The following is a 25,495-nucleotide window of genomic DNA, read 5'->3' on the forward strand; positions in this document are numbered from 1 at the left end:
CGATTGTTCCACAATCTTTAAAAAATTTTGTCAAAACATTAAAAACTCTTACTGTTGATTATAAATGTACACTAGAGGCTGAGCACAGTAGCTCATGCCTATAATCCCAGCACTCTGGGAGGCCAAAGTGGGCAGATCACTTGAGGCCCGGAATTCGAGACCAGCCTGGCCAACATGGCAAAACTCTGTTTCTACTAAAAATACAAAACCAGCTGTGCATGTTGGTACATGCTTGTAATCCTAGCTACTCAGAAGGCTGAGACATGAAAATTGCTTGAACCTGGGAGGCGGAGGATGCAGTGAGCTGCAATTGCACCACTGTACTCCAGCCTGGGTAACCGAGTGAAACTTAGTCTCAACAAAACAAAACAAAACACCACAATAAATGTATACTGAAAAATAAAAAGTTAAAAGAAATCCTAATATTTATTTAGTACATTATAATTTAACACATTAGAAACATTGAGAACTCTTTTATTTTTAAATTTTATTTTTTTTTTTTAGAGACAGGGTCTCACTCTGTCACTCAGGGTGGAGTGTGGTGGCACAATCATGGCTCACTGTAACCTTGAACTCCTTGGGCTCAAGCAATCCTCCTGCCTCAGCCTGCCTAGGACTGCGGGCACATGCCAGCATGCCCTGGCTAATTTTAAAATTTTTTTGTAGTGATGAGGTCTTGCTATGTTGCCCAGGCTGGTCTCCAACTCCTAGCCTCAAATGATCCGCCCAGTTGGGCCTCCTAAAGAATGCTGGGATTACAGGCATGAGCCACCACACTGAGCCAAAAGTATTTTATTTCTTTGTAAAAACTTAAGAACTTATAGTTTGAAGAGTGCTTGCTTTCTCAACATATAACTTATGGGCAAGCATCCTTCCCATGTCTTGATGAATTGAAGTCATTTTTTCTACATTTTAATCAACTTCTAACATTTTATTATTTGTATTTCAACGTCATAAAATATCTGAGAGTTCTTTTAATAAGAAGTTTTTTATAGCATCACTTCCTTTGGGACATCTTCATCCTTTTGTCACAACTACTTTCCTTATTCATGCCAGTAAGCTCACCTTTACTGCATATAAGTTCCTCAATAAGTTCCCCTGGCTGCATAATCTAGTCTCTTGCAGGGCAGCCATGTCAGCATTTCCAAAGTCAGTTATTGCTTCCATAACCTCCTTTCTTTCTATTCAAATTTCATTTCCAACATTATCAGTTTGTTTCTTTGTTGGATTTACATCTCTCTTGGCCAATTCCCTTTTTCAATTATCGATTTTTATAAAATGTTACATGGGCTTATTGCTGGAGACAAGGAGGCAACCACAACTATGTGCTTTGCTATCTGTGGGTGAAATGAATAATAGACATAGAGAGGCCAATCACTGACAGACATGGAAAGAAGTGACATAATTTATCACTGATCATAAGCTCATCTGTTGTTATGTAATGATTCCTGGACTAAACTAGCAACAAAGTTTGCATTTTATGTAATTACCTGCAGTCAATATACCACAGTAATTGAAATTTGAACCATACAGTTGAGGACCTAGTGTTACTTAACTAAACCATGGTAACTGAAATTCATGCACACTGGAACCATGTAAAGGGAGGACTATCTGTACATAAAACAACTGTTTGAAAACACTAGAGGGTGATCAATGCAGGCAAGATCACAGAGTTATTTAAATTCTCCAAAACATGAGGGATACAGAGATGACCACCACATTCCACTTAGCTTTTTCCTTGGGAGTATTTTCTAAACCACAGCAAGGAGAAAGGGAATTGAAACACAAAACAAGTCTACTGTCCTGAGAAAGCAGAGGTTGGAGTTCAATCCCCACACATGTGGAGGTATCTTTGTACGCACCCAGAATTTTCCATTGTGACCACAGAAAGGTCACGCCTGAGAAATCAAAGACCACATCCCTAGAGTAATGGCATTTCCTTCAGAAGCTAAACCCAAGTTTATATGACATATGCCATATGTTAGGGGCTAAGCAATCAGTCTAATGCTAGAGAATCCATGAACAGAGGGACACCAAAAGACTAGAATGTAAGGGATGACTAAAAGTAGCCTCTGCGCAAATCTGGGCACAGAGGCTACAATTTAAACTTGTACCACCAATTCTAAAATGTATCAATTACTCACAGGGTTATGGCTGTATCATATTTTATAAAGTGGTATTCTAAAATTAAACACTATTATACTTACCATTTTGTAATCCCATCCAGAGTTGCTTGTGATCTTTTTTCTGCATTTCATTGATTACTTGACTTTTATGTTTTAAAGCATCAGCTTCTTTCATACACGACATAAAATGAGCTTCAATTGCATCCTTAGATGGACAGTGCAGAAGGTCTTTTTCTGGAAAACTCTATCAAAGGAAAAAATACACACATAAAACAGGTACACGCATTACAAAATTAACCTCTTAAAAGAGAACTATATCCCCCAGTTTATCAATATTTCTAGTAAACTATCTCTTAGCAATGAAATAACCCAAAATACTTTTAAATTTAACTTAAAAATCTTTAGCTATTTGGCCCATTTTGTACTTTTCCCAAATAATTCTTACGTGTTTTATAACAACTGAAAAAAGGCATCAAAGGGTAATAATCTGAAAAATAGCTTTTCAACTGACCATACCAAGTACTGGCAAAGATGTGAAATGGAGCCCTCACACAGTACTAACAGAAATGTCAAATAGTATAACCACTTTGGAAAAGTCTGGTAGTTTCTTAAGGATAGTAAACAGACATCTACCATCTGACCCAGCCATTCCACAACTAGGCATTTACCTAAGAGAAATGAAAGTAGTATGTCCATATAAGGACTTGCTACATGAATGTTCACAATAGTTTTATTTGTAACAGCCCCAAAGAGAAAACAAATCTAAATACCAACAGGTAAATGAACATATAAATTGTGGCATAAACTTATTCACTTTGAATAGGTAAAGCTCACTATAAGTCAATTAGACCTCAATAAAGCTGTTAAAAACTAGATTTTAAAGTCAAATAGCTAAATTTACATTCTGTAACTTCACTGATTCTTTTAGGCAGCTAAAGCAATGATCATTGGACATACACGGAGTTATGTAAATGAAACGACTGATGCACTTTTCACTGAAAAAAAGATAATAACAGCTAACAGTTACTGAACACTTACTGTGACACTGTATTAAAACTTTTTATATGGATTATCTTATTTAATCCTCACAACACTTGAGGTATACATTATTATTATTGCTATTTTACAGATAAAAAAATTAAAGTTAGGGAATGTCTAAAGTCGCAAGTGTCATTCAGCTTGCTAGTCATGGAGGTAGGATTTAAGGCTAATTTGACTCAAGTCCTATCTTTTAACCATTGTACAATATCACTTCCTCCAAAGACTTAAATATTTAAGATAATCATTATATTCAATCAGGATTTTACAAAGTTATTATCCTATATGTCCTTTAATACATTTAAACAGAAGTAAAAATGGCAAAAAAAAAAATAGCATATAGCCTACTCAGGTTACTGTATTCATAAGCAAAATTCAATTATCCCTGTCATGGAGCTTTCATAAAAAGAATGAAATGAAAAGATAAAGAAAGAAGCTCCTGAGTGACTATGAAACACTGATGGAAAGCAGGAATTAGAAAGCGACTAAAGATATCATTCTTCATCTTTCTCAATAAACTTGTTTAATAAGTCAAATTTATGATTCACATACAGTCAAATGGAGAAATCAAGAGTACAATTAAATGAGTTTTGACAATGAGTAACTGTCAGCTCAAGTACACAGCATTACCATCACCCACAAAACTTCCTCTGTGCCCTTTGCAGTCAGTTCCCTCATTCCCTTCCCAAGAAATCACTGATAATGACATATAACACTAGATTAGTTTTGCCTGTAATAAAATCTCATATTAACAGAACTGCAGTATTGTGTAACTTAGTATCTTTCACTTAGCATAATATTTTTGAGATTCATTCCTGTTACTGCACATATCAGTAATTAATTCCTTTTTGTTGCTGAGTAGCATGCCATTTAATGAATACACCACAATCTGTTTATCTAAAAACTTGTAAACTTGTTAATAGACACTGGGATTGTTTCCAGATACTGGCTATTATTTAAAAAGCTGCTATGAACATTAACACACAAGTCTTTTATAGACACATGTCTTCATCTTTCTTGGGTATACAGCTGGAAAAAGAAATGCTGGGTCACAGAGTAAGTGTATGTTCTAACTTTACTTAAAAACTGCCACACTACTTTTCAACATGATGTATGATGTTACACTCCCACTAGCAATGTATGAGTTCTGGTTTCTCCATATCCTTAAACTTGCTACTGTCAATCTTTTTCATTTTAGTCATTCTAGTGAGTGTAATGAAATGTCTCTTTGTGGTTTTAATTTACATTTCCATGATGACTAAAGATGTTGAGTGCCTTTTCATGTGTTTGTTGGTAAATTCATATATGTTCTGTGAACTAAGATTTTTGCATTTGTTTAAAAGCAACTACTAGGCAAGAAATTGAGTCTAATGTGAATTTTATGGTTGCATATGTAAATATTGTTCACAAGAAATGCTAGGTGAACAGAAAATTTCACCCAGCTAAACCAATCAGCTAGGAACACATACAATGCACACATGTGCACACCTCCAAAATGGACCAGCTACTTCAATTCACGTAATGAGTTGTATTCATCTACATCAGGTGCTAAAATTTCTTGTTCGATATCAGAAAATCCTCCTTTCACTTCACCTGTCATGGCGCAAGTCTTCCATGTCCATTTCTGCAAGCAAACTTCCAGTCTTTGCAACATGAAATGCCATATTTATTGTAGTATGTATGCATTTCTCATACATTTTACCTGTTAAAACTGTGGTATGGTTTTTACTAGGTTCCTGTTTTTTTGTCAGTGTAAGTTTGCGGATGTTGTGCCCCTAACCCTTTTCCCCAGAAGCAACCTTTTCCCCCGTAAGTCCAGTGGTTTTCATTGCACAATTTTTAATAGCAAAGTTAAGAACACATACAATGCATTATAGAAGTGCCTACACTGAGCAGACATCCTTGCCTTTTTCCTCATCTTAGAGTAAAACATTCAATAAACCATCATGTAGCATGACTTTAACTGTAGCCTTTTCATACTTTTCGTATCTACCCTTTGTCAAATCAAGTAAATTCCCTTCTATTCCTACGCTTGCTATAAGTTTTGATGACAAATGGGTATTAAATTCTGTCAATGAATGACTTTGTCTGTATCTATTGATTTTTCTATTTTATTCTGTGATTTACATTGATTGAGATGTTTTATTTTGAGAGGGTCTCACTGTGTCACCCAGGCTGGAGCACAGTGGCACAATCACAGCTCACTGCAGCCTCAACCTCTGGGGCCCAAGCGACCCTCCCAATTCAGTCTCCTGAGTAGCTGGAACCACAGGTGTACACCACCATGCTCAGCTAATTTTAAAATTTTTTGTAGAGATGAGGCCTCCTTACGTTGCCCAGGCTGGTCTTGAACTTCTGGGTTCAAATAATCCTCCTGGCTCAGCCTCCCAAAGTACTGGGATTACAGGCGGGAGCCACTGCACCTGGCCTACATGCATTAAGATTTGAATGTTGAATCAATTTTGTACTCCTAGGATAAACTCAACTCAATCATGGTGTGTACTGTCTTTTTTAATTATTGCAAGATTCAATTTGATGGTACTTTGTTGAAGGCTCTTGTATCCATGATCATGAAATACACTGGCTTATAATTTTCTTTTAATGTCTTTAACAGGTTTCAGTATCAGGGTTATTCTGGCCTCTAACACAAGTTGGTGTCTCATTTCTGGAAAAAGTTTGTAAAGAGTAAGAAAGTTTGTAATATTATTTCTTAAATATTTTATTTCATTTTATTTTTATTTTTAGAGACACAGTCTCACTATGTTGCCCAGGCTGGAGTGCAGGGGCTATTCACAGGCGCAATCCCACTACTGATCAGCAGGGGAGTTCTGACCTGCTCCATTTCTGACCTGAGCCGGTTTACCCTTCCTTAGGTAACCTGGTGGTCTCTTGCTCCCAGGAGGTCACCATATTGATGCCAAACTTAGTACGGAAACCCAATTGGCATAGCACACTACAGCCCAGAACTCCTGGGCTCAAGCGATCCTCCCGCCTCAGTGTTCTGAGTAGCCGAGACGACAGGCGCATGCCACTGTACCCGACTAGTTCTTAGGTATTCTATAGACTTCTCCAATGAAACTATCTGTGCAAGGTGTTTTACTCCGTGAGGTTTTTAAAAGTACAAATCAAATTTACTTGCAGATTAAAGAGCTATTCATTTCTGTTATTTCTTATGTCAGTTTTGGCGACTTGTGTTCTCATTGAATTGGTCCATCTGTCAGATTTATCGGCATAAAGGTATTTATTCAGTTAATATAAATGAATTATATAATGTGCAGTCATTTGTGCCTTCTTTCACTTAACATGATATTTTCAAGGTTGTTAACATATTATCAGTAATTCCTTCCTTTTAACGACCAAATTATAGTCCATTGTAAGCATACGTACAGTATTTTGTTTATTCATCAGCTGATGGACATTATTTATAATAACATTACTAAATAACCCGATGGACATTGGGTTATTTCCACTTTGCCTATTATGAACATTCATGTATAAGTTTTTGTGTGGATACAAGTTATTTCCATATTTTGCATATTAGAATTACATATTCAGTTCTCTTGGGAATATTACTAGGAGTAGAATTGCTGGGTAACATGGTTAAGTATATCATTTGATAACATACCAAACTGCTTTCCAAAAAGGCTACACCATTTTCATTCTCATCAGCAACGTACGAAGGGTCTAATAAGCCTATATGTGTTACCGTTTTTTGTTTTTTTTTTTTGGAGACAGGGTTGCACTCTGTCACCCAGGCTGGGATGCAGACATGCGATCAGGACTCACTGCTCCTCCCAGGCTCAAGTGATCCTCACACCTCAGCCTTCCAAATAGCTGGGACTATAGGCACATGTCACCACACCAGGCTATTTTTTAAAAAATTATTTTAGTAGAGATGAGTTCTCCTTATGTTGATCACACTGGTCTCGAAATCCTGAGCTCAAGTGATACAGCTGCCTCATCCCCACAAAGTGCTGGGATTAAAGGCATGAGCCACCACATCCAGCCTTGTACATCATCTTTTTGATGATAACCAATCTAGAGGGTGTGAAGTGGTAACTCATTGTGTGGTTTTTTGTTTTTGTTTTTGTTTTTGCTTTTGCCTAAAAACTAGTTATGCTGAACATCTTTTCATGTGTTTACTGGCCATTTATATAACTTCTTCACAGAAATGTCTATTCAAATCCTTTGACTAATTTTTAATTGGGTTTCTATCTTTTCAAGTTATTTCCATATTCTGTATATTAAACTATTAGATAGTATATGATTGCAAATACTTTCTCCCATTCTGTAGGCACCCCACACACAGTCTTGATTATTATAGCTTTGACACTGAGTAGTGTAACCATTATTTCTTAAAAATATTTCTTCTGACCCATTCTCTCTCCTCTCCTTGAACTCCAATTACATGCAGACTGCCTGATATTATCCCAGAGGCTCTGTTTTTTCTCTATATCAATTTCCATCTCTCTATTCTCCAAACTGGGTAACTTCTGTGGATCTGTCTTTGAGTTCAAAGAACCTTACTTCTGCCATCTTTAATTTGCTGTTAAGCCCATGCAGTAAATTCCTCATTTCAGATATTTTTCCACACAGTTCTACAATTTTGTGATTTTTTTTCTCTTAAGTTACTGAATGTTTAACAGTTGTTTTAATTCATTTTTCTGGTAGTACCAAGATGTGGATTCTCTTAGGTCAGTTTCTATTGAGAGTAAATTTTTTTTTTTATTTGATATGGACCATATTTTCTTGCTTATTTGCAAGTCAAGTAGTTGTGGATTGTATGGTGGACACTGTGAATATGTTGTAAGGATTCTAGATTATACTGTCTTCCTTTAAAACGCTAAGTTTTATTCTGGCTGGCAGTTAATTTACTGGCAGCTCTCCTTAATCCTAAAAAGGCAGGTCCAGAGCAACTCTTACTCTAGGGTTAAAGACTGGCAATAGAGGCTGGCAAACTTTCTGTAAAGGATTAGACAGTAAATATTTAACACTGTGCAGGTCATACAGTCTCTATTGCAAATACGCAACTAGGCTGTCATAGCCGCAAAGCAACCACAGACAATACGTATATGAATTTCCATGAATGGCTGCATTTCAATGCAACTTTATTTATGGTCATCACTAAATCTATATTTCATGTAATTTTCACATGTTACAAAACATTTTAAAAAATTTTTTTCCAACCACTTAAAAATGTAAAAACTATTCTTACATCACAGGCCACGCAAAAAAAAGTCAGTGGGCCACATTTGCCAACTCCTGCTCTAATGTATGATCCTTACTCCAAAATCATGGCCTTTCTGGCATCTCAGGTAACTGCTCAGTATGTAGCCAAATGTCTCTCCACTTTGAATGAGCTGGAATCCAACATTTCCCAGCATCATAAGACGTTCAGTATCTTGTTCCACTCTTAACCCTACAACATTCACTCTCTACTAGACCTTGCAGAGTATCAGCTATGCATGTGCAACCCATGCCTCAGCCAAGCACCCAGGGAGAACATACACATATACTTTGTGCTAAGGCACCCACAGTTTTAAACACCATTGTTTTTGCATATCAGTGTAAATGTTAACACAATGGGAAGGGCCAATAACATCTTGATATTATTATATCATGAAAACAGATTTGACCTGAAGAATCCATTGAAAGGGTTTCAGGAAACTGACACACAGAAGGATCTCCACATTTGTTGAATGAATGAATGAATGAGTGAATAAATAAATAAACGAGTAGAGAAATATGATGGCCGGGCGCGGTGGCTCAAGCCTGTAATCCCAGCACTTTGGGAGGCCGAGACGGGCGGATCACGAGGTCAGAAGATCGAGACCATCCTGGCTAACATGGTGAAACCCCGTCTCTACTAAAAAATACAAAAAACTAGCCGGGCGAGGTGGCGGGCGCCTGTAGTCCCAGCTACTCGGGAGGCTGAGGCAGGAGAATGGCGTGAACCCGGGAGGCGGAGCTTGCAGTGAGCTGAGATCCGGCCACTGCACTCCAGCCCGGGCGACAGAGCGAGACTCCGTCTCAAAAAAAAAAAAAAAAGAGAAATATGATGTATTTTAATCTAGATTTCAAAGTATTTTAGAGTTTATTTTTAACACACAAAAAAAATCTAATTATTGGAATTATTTTCCAACAGTAACAGAAAAGACTCATTACGCAATATAGCACCCCTACCCTTAATATGCCTGAAGTATTTTTATCTCCACACCTCTCTAAACTTAAAAACTGTTGTATATGCAAGCATTCCTTGCTTTGCATTTAACATGGTGAGTGAAATTCATGCATACCAGCACTATGTGCTCCATCTGTACTGTTCTTTGGTAACTAAGGTGTTTAATAATATGGTATTGTGCAAAGCACATTATTACAAATGCACATGGAAATAAGCTCTAATGACCCACAAACTCAAATTCAGTAAAACAGGAAGGGAAAGTATCATACGAAGAACGAATGAACACCCTTTGGGCAGCAACTATGAATGGACACTCCTGACGGGAAAGAAACTCAGACACCTAAATGACTTTTTCAAACTCTACATGCCTCTCTCCAATAAAATATAGGAGATCAAGTGGATCACTTGACTTGAGGTCAGGAGTTCGAGACCAGTTCAAGTATCTGATACCGACATGGTGAAATCATTGCTATTTGAGAATGAATCACTGTTCGTGATCAACTAATATAAGAGACCGACATGGTGGAATCATTGCTATTTGAGAATGAATCACTGTTCATGATCAATTAACATAAGTGTTTCCAATCACAAAAACCAAATGGTGTTTGTGAATTGGGGGTCGGGAACAGAGCAGAAGCAAGGTGGCTAAGGGAAATGAGGGACCAGCACTTCATAAACTATTGAGACAAAATTAGGTCACACTAAATTCAGTCTGGTCTTAAAAACTACAGGAATGAACATTTCTCAAAACAGAGGTAGATCAAATCTTTGGAATTCCAACTCCTAACCCTTCTCTTAATTCAATCAAAATAGCCTTAGAATTACTCAACAGTATTAGGTTGTCCCCTCTGTACTTCCATATCCACATCTACATGCAGGATTTCTCTTGTTCCTAGCTGACTTTTAAAAATTAACACCAACTTTCAAAACTTTCATAAATTTTATTTTTTACAGAGGCAGGGTCTCACTGCATTGCCCAGGCTGGTCTTGAACTCCTGGGCTCAAATGATCCACTCACCTCGGCCTCCCAAAGTGCTGGGATTACAGGCATGAGCCACTAAGCCCGGCCCAAAAACTTGTAAATTTTAAACAGTGTATTCAGCACTAATAAAGAAAATCAGTTCATACATTAAAAGTGTAAGTGTTTCTGCCAAGAGTTAGGAAAAAATTGAAAAGTATCTTATAGACAAATACTAACCAAAGCTTAGCAACTAAAAGAGTGTCATGGGAAAAGCAAGAAATAACTTCACTTGAAAAGAAAATTCTACTCAAAGTCTGTTTACTATGTATCACAAATGGAACAAAGGAGAAATGCAATTTACTATACCTTAAAATGTACTGTGATGTTCCAAGGAAGAGCTGAACTTGATGCAAGAAGATCAAATAGTAAACCAATTGGATAATGCCTAAAAATGAAACGGTATATTTTGAGAAAATAAATATGTAAAGTTGTAACTACAACTCCAAAATAAATTTCCAACACATATCTTAACACCAAATGTCAGGCTCTTTAACCACAAATCACAGGAAGGTTACATTCTTTTTTACGTGCCTGGGCTAGTATGATCTACTTTCCAGGCATCAGGTGGTTTCCTTCTAAACACTTCATTCCCATAGAAACCTCAATATGCACAATGGGATTGTGGGCAAAGGCATTCTTTATCAGCCGTGTGAACTGTTATGTCACAGTACTGCTGCATCTAATTGTCATCCCAGTATTCATAAAAGACAGTTGATTTTTATAAATTTATTTAAATATCTTTTTTACTTTTAGAACTTAAAATTTTTAAAAACTGTAAGAACCAAGATGAGCACCTAAAACGCATGCAAATCACCTATTCTGCGGTTACTATTAACATTATAGCATATAAATTTCCAGTCTTTTACCTATACATACATATCTAAATATAGATTAGGACTATCCTTTACAAACTATAACCTTTTTCACATAATATAATGTCAACATTTTCCCAAGTCACTGAATATTCTTCTGAAACCTAATTCTAAATTAAAAAAATATAAGTTCCAAAATAAGAGAACACTTCCTAATATAACTATTACTCACAGTGAAGTAAATTACTGAGCAATAAATAAACATGACTAATACAAACGCTGTAGATGTCAATGGACAAACCTTAAGCCATCCTTTTAAAAAATCTAAAGTAAATGAGCTTACTTGGTTAATCAGAATTAAATAATACGGGTTGAGTATCCCATTTATAAAACGCTTGGGATCAGAAGTGTTTCAGATTTCAGCTTTTCTTTTTTTTAATTTTGGAATATTTGCATCATATTCTTACCATTTGAGCATCCCAAATCTGAAAATCTGAAATGCTGGAATGAGCACTTCCTTTGAGTGTCATGTCAGTGCTATGTTTACCTATGTATGTACGAGTAGATGTACTTAAATTCTGGATTTCAAATTGTGGGATGTGGGATGCTCAACCTGTACTCACAACCAAGGCAAAAAGAAAACTACTTGGTGTTATACACAGTCCTGTCTTTATCTGTATAATCTATTAATGAGTTACTCCTAGATTAAAAAGCTGCAAAATTTGAAATCACATCAAATTTATCTCAAAATGAGTAACTCTGACCAAGATTCAAATGTCAGTTAATATTATTTATGCTTGTGCTACTCTGGCCACAATGCCTATGGGATAGCCCTGCTCTGCAAGGAGTAGTACATTTGCTTATATATAAAACATATATATATAATTGTATATACATAATTTATGCTTGCTTACTTGTACATAATTATGGGAAAGTCATCAGTTTCTAGAGATCATGTATTTATTTGGTAGGAATTTAGGATGGGCCAGGTACAGTAACTCAAGCCTATAATCCCAACACTTTGGGAGGCCAAGGCAGGTGGATCAGTTCACTTGAAGTCAGGAGTTGGAGACAGTTCCAGTACCTGAGACTGACATGGTGAAACTCTGTCTCTACCCAAAAATACAAAAAAAAATACAAAAAAAAAACAAAACAAAAAAATTAGCCGGGCTTGATGGCACACAGCTGTAGCCCCAGCTACTCCAGGAGGCTGAGGTGGGAGAATCTCTTGAGCCCGAGAGGTAGAGGCTGCAGTGAGCCAAGACTGCGCCACTGCACTCCAGCCTGGACGACAGAGTGAGACCTTGCCTCGAGAAAAAAAAAAAAAAAAAAAAGGATTCAGGATGAACGTCCTGTTGGTAAAAATAAAACAGTGGGGGTACTTTTAGTCTTATATGCATTATATCTCTTAATAAGAACCCTTAAATTTCTCTCTCATCAATCCTTTCATATCCAGAAAATAATACTGAAGAAAACTACGGAACCAGGAAAAACTCTCGCCTCAGTCAAAACCTAAAATATATATATATACACACACACACACATATATACATATATAGCACTACAGACAAGTCATAGATTTAATCCAATTCTGATCCTTCTCTCTGAAGTATTCAAATTGAACAAACTCTAAATAACACCTCATACTTTTACAAAACAGACCTTTTAACGTCTTCATTTTTTTAGAATTTCTCTCTTAGGTATCTGCAACAGGGTTAAAGATGAATGTAGGCACTTAACTGAAGTTTTATTTACTTGCATTTCATTAAAAAGACTTAAAATTTCAAAAGTGACACCATATTGCTTTCCAGATTCTAAATAGCACTGAAAATACAACTACAAAGAACTCCACTAAGCAAAATAAATAGTCAATCTATTAGATAAGATTCACTTGAGATCACATAAAATTACTACAACCCAGTGTTTTACATATTCCCCGCCATTAACAAATGTGTGAAACACTTTTGTAAATTTGTAAGCAAATTCTAAACCAAATATCATATCTTAAAGCAATCTATAATATAAAATCAGGTTGTTTTTTTTTTTTGGAGACAGGGTCTTACTCTGTAACCTAGGCTGGAGTGCAGTGGTGCAGTCAGAGCTCACTACAACCTTGACCTCCTGGGCTCAAGTGATCCTCCCACCTCAGCCTCCTGAGTGGCTGGGACTACAGACATGTGTCACTATGCCCAGCTATATTTTATTTTTTATAGAGATAGGGTCCCACTATGTTGCCCAGGCTGGTCTCAAACTTCTGGGCTCAAGCAATACTCCCACCTTGGCCACCCAAAGTAATGAGATTATAGGCATGAGCCACTGTGACCAGCCCAAATAACTTTTAAAGGAAATATCTGGATAAGAATACAAGTTAAACATAAGACTCAATCATCAATTATTTTTTACCCTCAATATTTAAAAAACGAGAAAATTGTAAATACACAGAATCTTGAACAAAGTCCATAATGAATAGCTGTTGAATGCATAAATCAAGGAAGTCCACAGACTAACCCTAGGTACAACATAAAGATCCAATGGAGACAATTTTAGGTTCTGAGTTTCTTTTTTGAGCAGTTCCAACTATTTTAATGACTGACACTTCATGACTTTTATTCATTCTTAAAAGTATTCCAAAGAACAGAAAAAACTCACTTTAAAAAAAAAAGATAAAACTTACTCCATGTAGTAATTACTATATGGAGCCACTGGACCCTTTTATAAATCTAAGATATATTTTAGGGTCTTAATGATTTTATTGTTTCCTATACATTTTACTATTTCATCACTCTGGAACTTATTTCATCATTATTTGTCAATTATTCCCAGTAAGAGACTAAAACAGTGAGAAACTGAAAAAATAACGTGATGCCTAGAAGGATGATAGAAGAATGTACCCTTCTTTCATTTTCTTACTGTGTTGCCTAAAGTATTGAAACATCTTTCAAGAAAGTGTAAAACAAGAATGCAGGCTGGGCACAGTGGCTTACATCTGTAATCCCAGCACTTTGAGAGGCTGAGGCGGGTGGATCACCTGAGGTTAGGAATTCAAGACCAGGCTGACCAATATGGTGAAACCCCATCACTACTAAAAATACAAGAACTAGCTAGGTGTGGTGGTATGCACCTGTAGTTCCAGTTACTCGGGAGGCTGAGCCACAGGTGAATTACTTGAACCCGGGAGGTTGAGGTTGCAGTAAGCCAAGACTGCGACACTGCACTCCAGCCTGGGCAACAGAGAGAGACTCACAGTCTCAGAAAAAAGAAAAAAGAAAGCAGACCCCACTCTGGAATCAGTTTTTAGCTATCATTAACACAGTTGAAAATTCCAAATTTCTCATTTTCTACCTATAACGGCAGAGAAAAAAACTTGACAGAGGAAGATGTTTCACAATTATCAGACAAATCAGGACAAAAAGAAAAGAGAGACAGCAATACTCTAGACTTTAATGACAATAGTGAAATTGATCATTTAAGTGAAATCTCAAACTCTGAGTCTTTAGACGATACCAAATTTTACATAGCTCAAGAACTAATAGAAGAACAATATATTTCTAAGGACAAAAAGGAACGTATGGTAATCTTAACAGCTTAGTCATCAACAGAAAAAACTTCATTACAAGATATTTTATGACAAAAACCTGGACTCAAATTTATTTGATAGTGGGCAAATGCAAAAGGTCTATTTATATACAAAGAAGACTGAAGGAATTAGGTCACATTGAAATGAAAAAAAGTCTATTGGTGTTGATTCACATAAAAAAGAAAATATTTCGTAATGAAATCATGAGCTGGCAAAGGGTTTATCGATTTCTTCAAGTATTATTAACACTATTAGAAGCAAGAAGGGCCAGAAGTAATAAGCTAGAACCTCTCAGAGGTATATTTGTATGTATAAAAATTAATGAGCAATTAGTTGCATTCAGGGGATGCTGACCATTTTAGACACCTTTAAAACTAGAAAAATATGAAATGAAAATATAAATCTGCTGTATTTAAACCTGTATTAAAATTTCTAATAAAGTTGTTATACACTATTCCTTTATTCTAGCTTCTCTAAATTATTTGGAAACTGACTTAAATATATATATTATATATAAGAAAAACATTTTATATATTATATATAAGATATATTATATAATAAAATATATATTATATATAATAAAATATATATATATATAATAAAATATATATGTATATATATTTTTAAATTCACTGGGGCTGGGCATGGTGGCTCATGCCTGTAATCCCAGCACTTTGGGAAGCTGAGGCAGGTGGATTGCTTGAGCCCAGGAGTTCGACACTAGCCTGAGCAACATGGCAAAACCCTGTCTCCACAAAAAATACAAAAAAAAAAAATGAGCCAGGCATGATCTGTACTCAGAAGCATGAGCAGAGTCTCACTTCTTCTCCCTTTGTTGCCCAGGATAGAATGCAGTGGTGTGATCTTGGCTCACTGCAACCTCCACCTCCCGGGTTCAAGCAATTCTCCCAAGTAGCTGGGATTACAAGCATGCACCACCACACCCGGCTAATTTCTGTATTTTTAGTACAGATGGGGTTTCTGTTGGCCAGGCTAGTCTTGAACTCCTGACCTCATGATCCACCTGCCTTGGCCTCTGAAAGTGCTGGGATTACACAATCATTAGCCACTGTGCCTGGCCCTACCCTGTCGAAATCTTAAAACTTTTTATTTCACTGGTCCCAGATGGTAAATGATGACGACTCCTTTGTCTTGGTATATTAAGAATTAGGAGATAAATGTAAACATAGACTTCCTTAAAATTATGTTTAAATTTAAATTAGCTGGGCGTGGTGGCATGCACCTGTAGTCTCAGCTACTTGGGAGGCTGAAGTGGGAGAACTGCTTGAACTCGGGAGGTGGAGGTTGCAGTGAGCCAAGATAGTGCCACTGCACTTCAGCCTGGGCAACAGAGGGAGACTCCATTTCCATAAAAAAAAAAAAATAATAAAGTACTAACATAAAAACATTCTAAATATTATTAAAATGAATAATCGTCCTGTAATGATTTTTTTTAAATAAAAATGAACCAGAAAAACTTAGGAGTAAAATAACCATTTACTTATTTACTTGTTTCTATTTACTTATTTCCATTGTCAAATTCTATAATTAACATGTGGTTCAATACAAATTTTTATGTTATAATTATTTTCATGTAAAGATATTGATTCCCAACAAAACCAGTGAAAAATGATTTCACTGGTTCCCAGATTGCTTATTTCTGATGAATCTATTGATATTCAAGAAAATCTGTAAAAGAAAACAGAACCGGCAAAAATTAAAGGTATTGAGTTTCTCTTACACTTTAATCTTATTTACATTAAGGATTTCAAAAGTACTAATTTGTACAACTCTTCTAAACAGATATTATATACAGTTTTGTGAGGAGACTTCTAATCCACAACACAGAAACCACATACACCATAAGTAAATCATAATGTAACTATTGGCTATTATGTTGCTACTTCTGCCATCTAACTTAAATTTAATAGAAAAGGAAATAATAAGGATTTGAACCTGGAATACAGTCCACCCTTGGTATGTATGGGGGATTGGTTCCTGGACCCAGCTGGATACCAAAATTCACAGATGCTTAAATCCCTTATATTAAATGGCACAGTGTTTGCATATAACCTACATACATTCTCCTGCATACTTTAAATTATTGCTAGATTACTTATAATACCTGTTACAAAGTAAGTGCTACGTAAATAGTTGTTAAACCATATTGGATTTTTTGTGGTTTCATTTTTATTGTTGTATTATTAGTTATTGCTTTTTCCCCCAAATATTTTCAATCCATGGTTGGCTGAATCCATGGATGCAGAACCCATGGATACGGAACACCGACTCTTATCCAGAACTGTATTTTCTGCATAAATAAGAGGACCAAACTAGCTAAAGGCTCAACGTATTGCCCTACAGAAAATGACTGCATGAGAACAGTATTAGGTCTATTTTTACATTTTATTTTTTTTTTCTTTACATTGCTCTTGTCTTCCATATTCAATTCTCGAAATGAATATATTTTAATATTTCTTTGCTTCTTTTTTTATTCATTACTCCATTTATATGTGTGTGTATGTGTGCACGTGTGCACATTGGCACATGGTGTAGCAATAATGGATATTCTCAGAAGGAACATGATTCTAGTCTAAATATCTGTACTCAGATAGCAAACTAATACAAGTATTCTAAAATCAGCACTAAAAGAATTTTCCCTGTACTGGAGAACTACTGCCCAAGTTCATGTCACTAAAATAAATGCCTCCTATTTAGAAAGTTGCTGCATTCTGATTCACTGGAAACAGAATTACATTTCATTGTAACTGCAAGCATGTAACTACAAATGCAAACCAAAGTAATTTGATGATTGCTGTGAATATTGCCTTACTCTGTATGTGGGACAAATATAAACAACTATAGAGTAGCAATGTGTTTCACAGCTTTCTAAGTTTATTCTTATATATGAAAAAGTTCAAAAATAATGAAGGGATACCATATATATAAAATGCTATGTAAGTCACATTTTAAAAATCTAGTTTACAGAATACATTGTTAACCCCTTTATGCCTAGTGTTCCATTATTGGAACACTAAGCCTGTGGGAGTTATGTAAACTGTTCAAGGTCATTGACAAGGTCTGATTTCTCACACATAAAAAATTGTAACCTCCTGCATAAATGGGTTAAGTTCCAGAAATTCACAACCTTAAAAAGACTGCAAATAAGACAGAAGAATCTGTTAGCATTCATGATTAAAACGTTAAATGTTTTTTAAAAAATTATACACAGGTTTTCACTAAAGCATTTTGCTAAAATTTACTTTTGAAATCACAAAGAGTATTAAATTCTAAGTCATTTTATCACGTCTGTGTTTAGGATCAACGTCAATACAGCCATGGGACATTTAACAACATGGATATGTTCAGAGAAATGCATTGTTAGGCAATTTCGTTCACTGTTCAAACATCACAGTGTACTTACACAAACCTAGTTGCCATAGCCTACTACATACCTAGGCTATGTGGTGTAGCCTAATGTTCCTAGGCTATAAACCTGTACAACATGTTACTACACTGAATACTCTAGACAACTGTAACACAGTAAGTATGTATGCATCTAAACATAGAAAGGATACTGTAAAAATACAGAATTATCATCTTCTGGGACCACCATCCTAAATGTGGTCGATCATTGACCAAAATTATGCAGCCCGAGTATATATTTTTTTACAATTCAAAAAGTAATTTCAACTTCTTCCTTTCACCACCTGTCCTGAAAGTAAGTCCATTTGCACAGAGTAAAACTTCCCACTAAAGTTATTTATTTTATAGTTGACAAAATGAGAAGCTTTTTCTAACTTTTGTGCTTGAAGGTCTAAGATCTAAACCAAAATCAGGGTTTACTTACAAAGTATTCTTCAGAAGGACCAAGAACTGTTCTTTTAAAATAATTGTAATATAAAAGTAACAAATATAAAATGTGAACACCAGTGTGGTAATAAGAAACTTCACCCCTCAAAATGCAATGTTAGAGCACCCTCTGCTGACTAACATCCCTCTGAAGAAAGAGACTCTATTTTGAGTCAGGCCAGCACTTTCCATTTCCCATGTAATTTTTAAAAGCTAAAGATACAAAGATAAAGCTCTAATCAGACAAAACCTCTTTGTAAGCTATCTACAAATCAACAACAACAAATGTATGGAGTATTCATTATAAGTACACTACTGTTGTTAAATTTTCTAAATTCTAGTTTGGACAAACTGACATAAGCAATTAGAGAACAGACAAGATGGGAGAAAAGTTTTTAAACAAAATGTTAGCAGGTGTGGTGAAAAGAGCCCTGAACTGATACTCTCAAAATCTTGGTCCTACCTTACCTATTTGAGCAAGTTATTTTACTTATTTGAGTCTCGGTTTTCTAAATAAAAGCAAGGGGCAAATTTAAATTCATTCATTTATTCACTGAACAAACATTTACTTATCCCCTCCTATGTGCTACTGGTTAAAGTACAAAGAAAGATGATCCAAAATCTGAACCTTTTCTAACACTGACATGACGCTCAAAGAAAATGCTTATTGAAGCATTTTGTATTTCCAATTTTCAGATTTGGAATACTGTAAGTATATAATACAAACATTCCAAAATCTGAAAAAATCTGAAATCTGAAACACTCTGGTCCCAACCATTTTGGATAAGGGATACTTAACCCATATTAACTCACTTAATTCTTCAAACTTACAGAAGTACAAGGTACCATTACTATTGCTGTTTTACAGATAAGAAAACTGAGATACAAAAAGGTCAGATAGGGCCGGGCACGGTGGCTCACACCTGTAATCCCAGCACTGTGGGAGGCCAAGGTGGGTGGATCACGAGGTCAGGGGTTTGAGATCAGCCTGACCAACATGGTGAAACCCCATCTCTACTAAAAACACAAAAATTAGCTTGGCGTGGTGGGCGGGCGCCTGTAATCCCCACTACTCAGGAGGCTGAGGCCAGAGAATTGCTTGAACCCAGGAGGCAGAGGTTGCAGTGAGCCAAGATCGCGCCACTGCACTCCAGTCTGGGCAAAAGAGCGAGACTCCATCTTAAAAAAAAAAAAGGTCAAATAACTTGCCCATGGTTATACCACTAGTAAGTGATGAAGCTAGGATTTGAAATCTGGTTTCTGACTCCAGAGTCAGCATCCTTAATAACCATTATGTTACAATATACAGTTATAACATGACAAGAATATATGAAGTACACACATAGTGTAGAGATGGCACAAAGGTAGAAATGATCACTTTGGACTAAAAAGAACCATAAAAAAAGGTCATAGTTAAGCTAGAAGTTAGAAGTATGAGCTAAAGGAGGGAATATATGAATGAATAATTAATTACAACCAAAACAAAGGATGCTAGAAAGAGCAAAAATGATTTATCAAAGAAGATGAGCAAAGGAACAGAAGCCCAAAACATTATCCAATATTCATTACAAGTAGCTGAGTACGCCTGGAAAGAAGTGGGATCATGGACAACCTTACACACACATCATGCTTTAGTGTTTGGCTTTACACTGTAGATGATGAGAAGTCAGAAAAGGGTTCTTAAGGAGAATAACAATGTTAGATCTGCATTTCAGAAAGAAAAATTATGGCACTGGGGAGGATAAACTAAAAGCAATAGTATTATACGCAGGAAGACAAATTAAGAGGTTACTAAAACAATCCATATGAGAAATCAGATGCGTCTGAATCCCAAAAAACAAAGCAGGGAGTTTAAGGTATACTTAGAAGACAGAATCAGAATCCAGAGGCTGGATAATAAGGGAATCAAGAGTGGAGACGAACATTAACAAATTTAAAAGATCCAAAATTACAGTAAGCTCTTTTTTTACTACAATAGAATCAAACTAGAAATTAATTAAGATAACAAAAAACCACTAAATGTGGAAATTAAACACATTTCTAAAAAAAAAAACTAAGGCTCCAAAAGAAAGCCTCAAAAGAAAATTTTAAAAATACATAGACTTGAATGAAAATAAAAACAGAACATATCAAAATTTATGAACTACACTAAAGCATGGCCGAAATAGACATTTGTAACACTAAATGCTTGTACAGCATTTTGAGTGTAATTAACACTACCATGGTTAAGATGGTAAATTTTGTTACATGCATTTTACTACAATTTAAAAAAAAATTAAGGTAAGGGCTCAAAAAAATAACCTAAGTTCCTTTTCAAGAAACTAGAAAAAAATAACAAAACCAAAGCAAGCAGAAGGAATAAAATTATTAAAAACAAAAAACAGAAACCAACAAAATTGGAAATTTTTAAAAGTAGAGAAAAATCCATAAACACAACACTGGTTCTTCAAAAAAACAAATAAAATTGGTAAACCTCTAACAAAGTTGAAAAAATGAAGACAACACTACAGATCCTACAGTCATTCACTGATAAGGAAATACTATAAATAACTCTATATTTATAAATTCAACAACTTAGAAAAAAACGAACCAAATCCCCAAAACCCATAAACTACCAATACTCAATGAAGAGGAAATAGGCAAGCTGAGTAGATCTATATATATCAAAGAAATTGAATTGGTAATTAAAATGCTCCCCAGGAAGAAACCTCCAGACCCAAGTGGTTTCACTGGAGATTTCTATCAAACACTTAAAGAATTAACAGCATTTTTACACGATCTTTTCCAGAAAATACATCCGAACAGAACACTTCCCAACTCAGTTTATAAAGCCAGTATAACCCTAATACTAAATCAGACAATCGAAAAAATAGAAAAATACAATCCCTCTCATGAACATAAGACACAAAAATCCTCAACAAAATATTATTTGGCAAACTGAATCCAACAATGTATAAAACTAATTACATTCCATGACCAAATGGGACTTATTAAAGGTATACAAGGTTGATCCAACATCAAAAATCCACAAATGTCATCTATTATAGCAACAAGCTAAGGAAGAAAAGTGATACAATCATATAATTAGCACAGAAAAGGCATCTGACAACAATCCAACATCTATTCATGACAATTGTGAAAGACTAATACATTCCCCATAAAACTAAGAACACCACAAGATGTCCATTCTCACCACTCTAATCCAAGGAAAAAGAAGAAGAAGAAAAAGAAAGAAGAAGAAAGAAGAAGAAGAAGAGGAAGAAGAGGAGGAAGAAGAAGAAGAAATAAAAGGCCTACAGATTAGAAAAATTAAAGTAATTTCTATTTGCCGATGTCAAGACTGTTTACATAGAAAACCCCAAAGGATCTACCAAAAAAACTCCTAGACCTAGTGTGTGAGTCCAGCAAGGTTGCAGAACACAAAAATCAATCACATTTTCCACATACTAAAAATGAACATTCATGCTCGTTTTGGCAGCACATATACTAAAATTAGAACAACAGAGATTAGCATGGCCCCTGCACAAGGATGACACCCACATTTGTGAAGTGCTCCATAGTAAAAATTTTTTAAGTTATAAAAATAAAAAATAAAGGAACATTCGGAAAACAAAATTAAATTTTTCTCTTTTACAATATATGCGGTTTGGCAGAGAAAGACCTCTAGGTGTTTTCAGCAGCTTTTCTCAAAATAGTCCCAGAATGGAAACTACCCAATGTCCACATGAATAAACAAACAATTTGTGGTACAACTATACAGTGGGATACTATTCAGCAATAAAAAGGAAAAACCACTAATACATGCAAAACGGATGAGTCTCAAAAGCATTACTTGAGGTAAAATTCAGACACAAAAGGCTACATACTACATGATTCCATTTATACGGCATTCTGAAAAAGGTAAAACCACTGAGATGGGAAATTAGGTCAGTAATTGCTGTGAGTTGGGGGAAGGAAGAGGTAACTGTAAAGGAGCACCAGGGAATTTTGTGAAATTAAATATCTTATCATCTTGATTTTCTTAGTAGCTACACAACGGTACACAATTGTTTAAAATCTTGGCCGGGCGCGGTGGCTCAAGCCTGTAATCCCAGCACTTTGGGAGGCCGAGACGGGCGGATCACGAGGTCAGGAGATCGAGACCATCCTGGCTAACACGGTGAAACCCCGTCTCTACTAAAAAAAAAATACAAAAAACTAGCCGGGCGACGTGGCGGGCGCCTGTAGTCCCAGCTACTTGGGAGGCTGAGGCAGGAGAATGGCGGGAACCCGGGAGGCGGAGCTTGCAGTGAGCTGAGATCCGGCCACTGCGCTCCAGCCTGGGCGACAGAGCGAGACTCCGTCTCAAAAAAATAAAAATAAAAATAAAAATAAAATCTCTTCAAACCATACTCTAAAAAAGATGAATTGGCCGGGCGCGGCGGCTCATGCCTGTAATCCCAGCACTTTGGGAGGCCCAGGCAGGTGGAGCACCTAAGCTCAGGAGTTCAACACCAGCCTGGCCAATATGGTGAAACCCTGTCTCTACTAAAAATACAAAAATTAGCTGGGTGTGGTGGCAGGAGCCTGTAATTCCAGCTACTCATGAGGTTGAAGCAGGATAATCACTTGAACCCGGGAGGCGGAGGTTGCAGTGAGCTGAGATCATGCCACTGCACTCCAGCCTGGGCGACAGAGCAAGACTCCGTCTCAAAAAAAAAAAAAGAAAAGATGAATTTTATTCCACATTAATTATATGCTTGGGATTATTTTTCCCTTCTCACAGAGTCTGTCAGCCAAGTAGATGAACAAAGAATAGTAACAAAGAATTAACAGTAAAGGAAAAATAATTTGTTTTAATACTCCATTATGCTATTATCTATAACTAATTTTACTATATGTAGTATTTCTTAAAAGACTCTTTAAAACCAAGCATTTGTTTAAAAAACAAAGCCCCCGTACTCTTCATCTATGTCCTACCAAAAGGAAGATAAAGTCGTATTTTTACCATCTGAGTATGATGGAAGTCATGATTTATCAAGGACTCTAGTTTTTTTTTCTTGCCATTGAGAACTGTCACCTTGTATGAAAAAGACAGACTTAATTGAATTAGGGGACAGAATCAGTGATAAGGTTATAAAGAAGAGAAGAAACATCAATTTCTGTTCTTTCTTCCCTCATTTATGAGTTGTCTTAACTGGCGACTAATTTCCTTTCCTACCTGAACTTATTTAAAACTCCAAAAAATAAATATAGGAAGGACGTTATTATCCAACTCAAATAAATGCTTCTCTATCCTTAAGACGCTTGTGTGGTCTCAAAAGTCCAAGTCTTCCAACACTTCAGTGGTAGCCACTTTCCTACACTGATGGAAATTCACAAAACCACCCTATTTTGCGAAACCCACTATTTAAATGCCAGATTCTTATATTGACAGCCTATATCCAGGAAGACACATTTCTTAACATAAGAGAAAACTGATATTACTGGAAGCAAAGAGAGAAAAGATCAAGACTAAGCCCAGAGGTCCTGGATTACATTTATGCCTCTGGAAGTTATTCACGCTTCATATATATGGAGTACTTAAAAACACTAAAGGAAAAGATGTATCAAAAGTCATTAGCTATAATGAGCTTACAGCATGACATAACTGTGGAAGTGATATAACACATAAAAAGTTAGCACCCCCAAAACTACCATGAAGATACTTGAATATAATTGCTTTCACATAAGCTCTCCAAAAGGGAAAAGAACTCCACTCTTCAATAAAAGACTTTCCAAAGGGATAAATACTGACCAAGTAAGAACATGGTATAATAATGTTTAAGCCAAAATCATTGTTCTGCAGTGACAAGGAGAAATGGGTCCAAACACTATTTACCCATAAACCTATAAAATATAAGCCATATTGAATACAAGAATAATCACCACAAGGGACAGAATAAAACAGCAACTGAAAGATGATGACTTGGCAATCACTTACTTTACAAGCTAAACTGAGGTTTCCCAAATTTTCCAGAGTTCCTCAACTGGGGGTGGTTCTGCCTCCATTCAGGGACATCTGGCAACATTTTTGATAATCAAAACTGGAGGAAGTGCTACTGGCACTTGTAGGAAGAGGCCAGAGTTGCTGTTAAATATCCTATAATGTACAGGGTAGCCCACCACAACAAAGAATTATCAAATTCAAAATGTCAATAGTGACCCTATTGAGAAATCCTGCTTTACAATAAAACTGAAAAGCCCCGCTAGTCACACAAAATCTTGAGATTATCTGTAATACATATAATGCAATACAATGTAAATAACTATAGATAGAAATGTCAAGTGCATACATACACCCCATTGCTACTCTCCCACACTCTTCCCCCCATTCTGTCATTCTACTCTTCTATTTAACAATCATTACTCCATTTACACTTCCTTTAAGCCACCTTCCCCTTCCAAAACCTCCAATTCTCCTGAGAAATAAGAAATGGAAAACATTGCCTTATCTATGCTGCGTGACGTCTAGAACTACTCAAGAAGAGTCAGAGAGTCTGATATATGATCATGAAGCTCAGTATTGTTTTGATTTAAAGAAAGAATGCTGTAACAAGACAACTACGTCGTAACTTCCCAGAACCACCTCAAAGGATTAGAGATGGGACCCAAAATACAACCTTGCATGTTTGTAAGCCATTATGAAAAATTTACTCATTCTTGGGATCTCATCAGCACAAGATGAGTTCCAAAATTTCTCTCCTTGCTAATAAAGTCCTCTGATTCACATCAGCTGCATTTATTAAACACCTAACTAGCTTCCTTTCATTTGTCCTAAAGCTCTTTCAAAAACTCTTCATTTTAATATTCCCCAATTCAGAGAGCAAGTCCATTTTTAACCAATTTGTATTTTTCATGTTTCATTTA

General features: G+C 36.0%; 1 protein-coding gene and 1 non-coding gene across 5 annotated transcripts in view; one reads left to right on the forward strand and one right to left on the reverse strand.

The window, feature by feature from the left end:
- Window positions 1-25,495, reverse strand: part of ATG5 (autophagy related 5) — a 137,609-nt gene that overhangs the window by 93,957 nt on the left and 18,157 nt on the right. For all 4 annotated transcript variants that reach the window (XM_033234736.1, XM_033234734.1, XM_033234735.1 and 1 more), the window contains 2 exons: window positions 10,673-10,751; window positions 2,208-2,370 (listed from right to left, as the gene is read on the reverse strand). In XM_033234736.1, coding sequence (XP_033090627.1) covers window positions 2,208-2,370; window positions 10,673-10,751 — 242 coding nt within the window. The remainder of the gene's footprint in view (window positions 1-2,207; window positions 2,371-10,672; window positions 10,752-25,495) is intronic.
- Window positions 22,070-22,179, forward strand: LOC117098128. Its single transcript, XR_004443189.1, has one exon. It is a non-coding gene; the product is annotated as a U6 spliceosomal RNA (small nuclear RNA).

This window comes from Trachypithecus francoisi, unplaced genomic scaffold (assembly GCF_009764315.1).
Source record: "Trachypithecus francoisi isolate TF-2019V2 unplaced genomic scaffold, Tfra_2.0 Lachesis_group15, whole genome shotgun sequence".
Lineage (NCBI taxonomy): Eukaryota > Metazoa > Chordata > Mammalia > Primates > Cercopithecidae > Trachypithecus > Trachypithecus francoisi.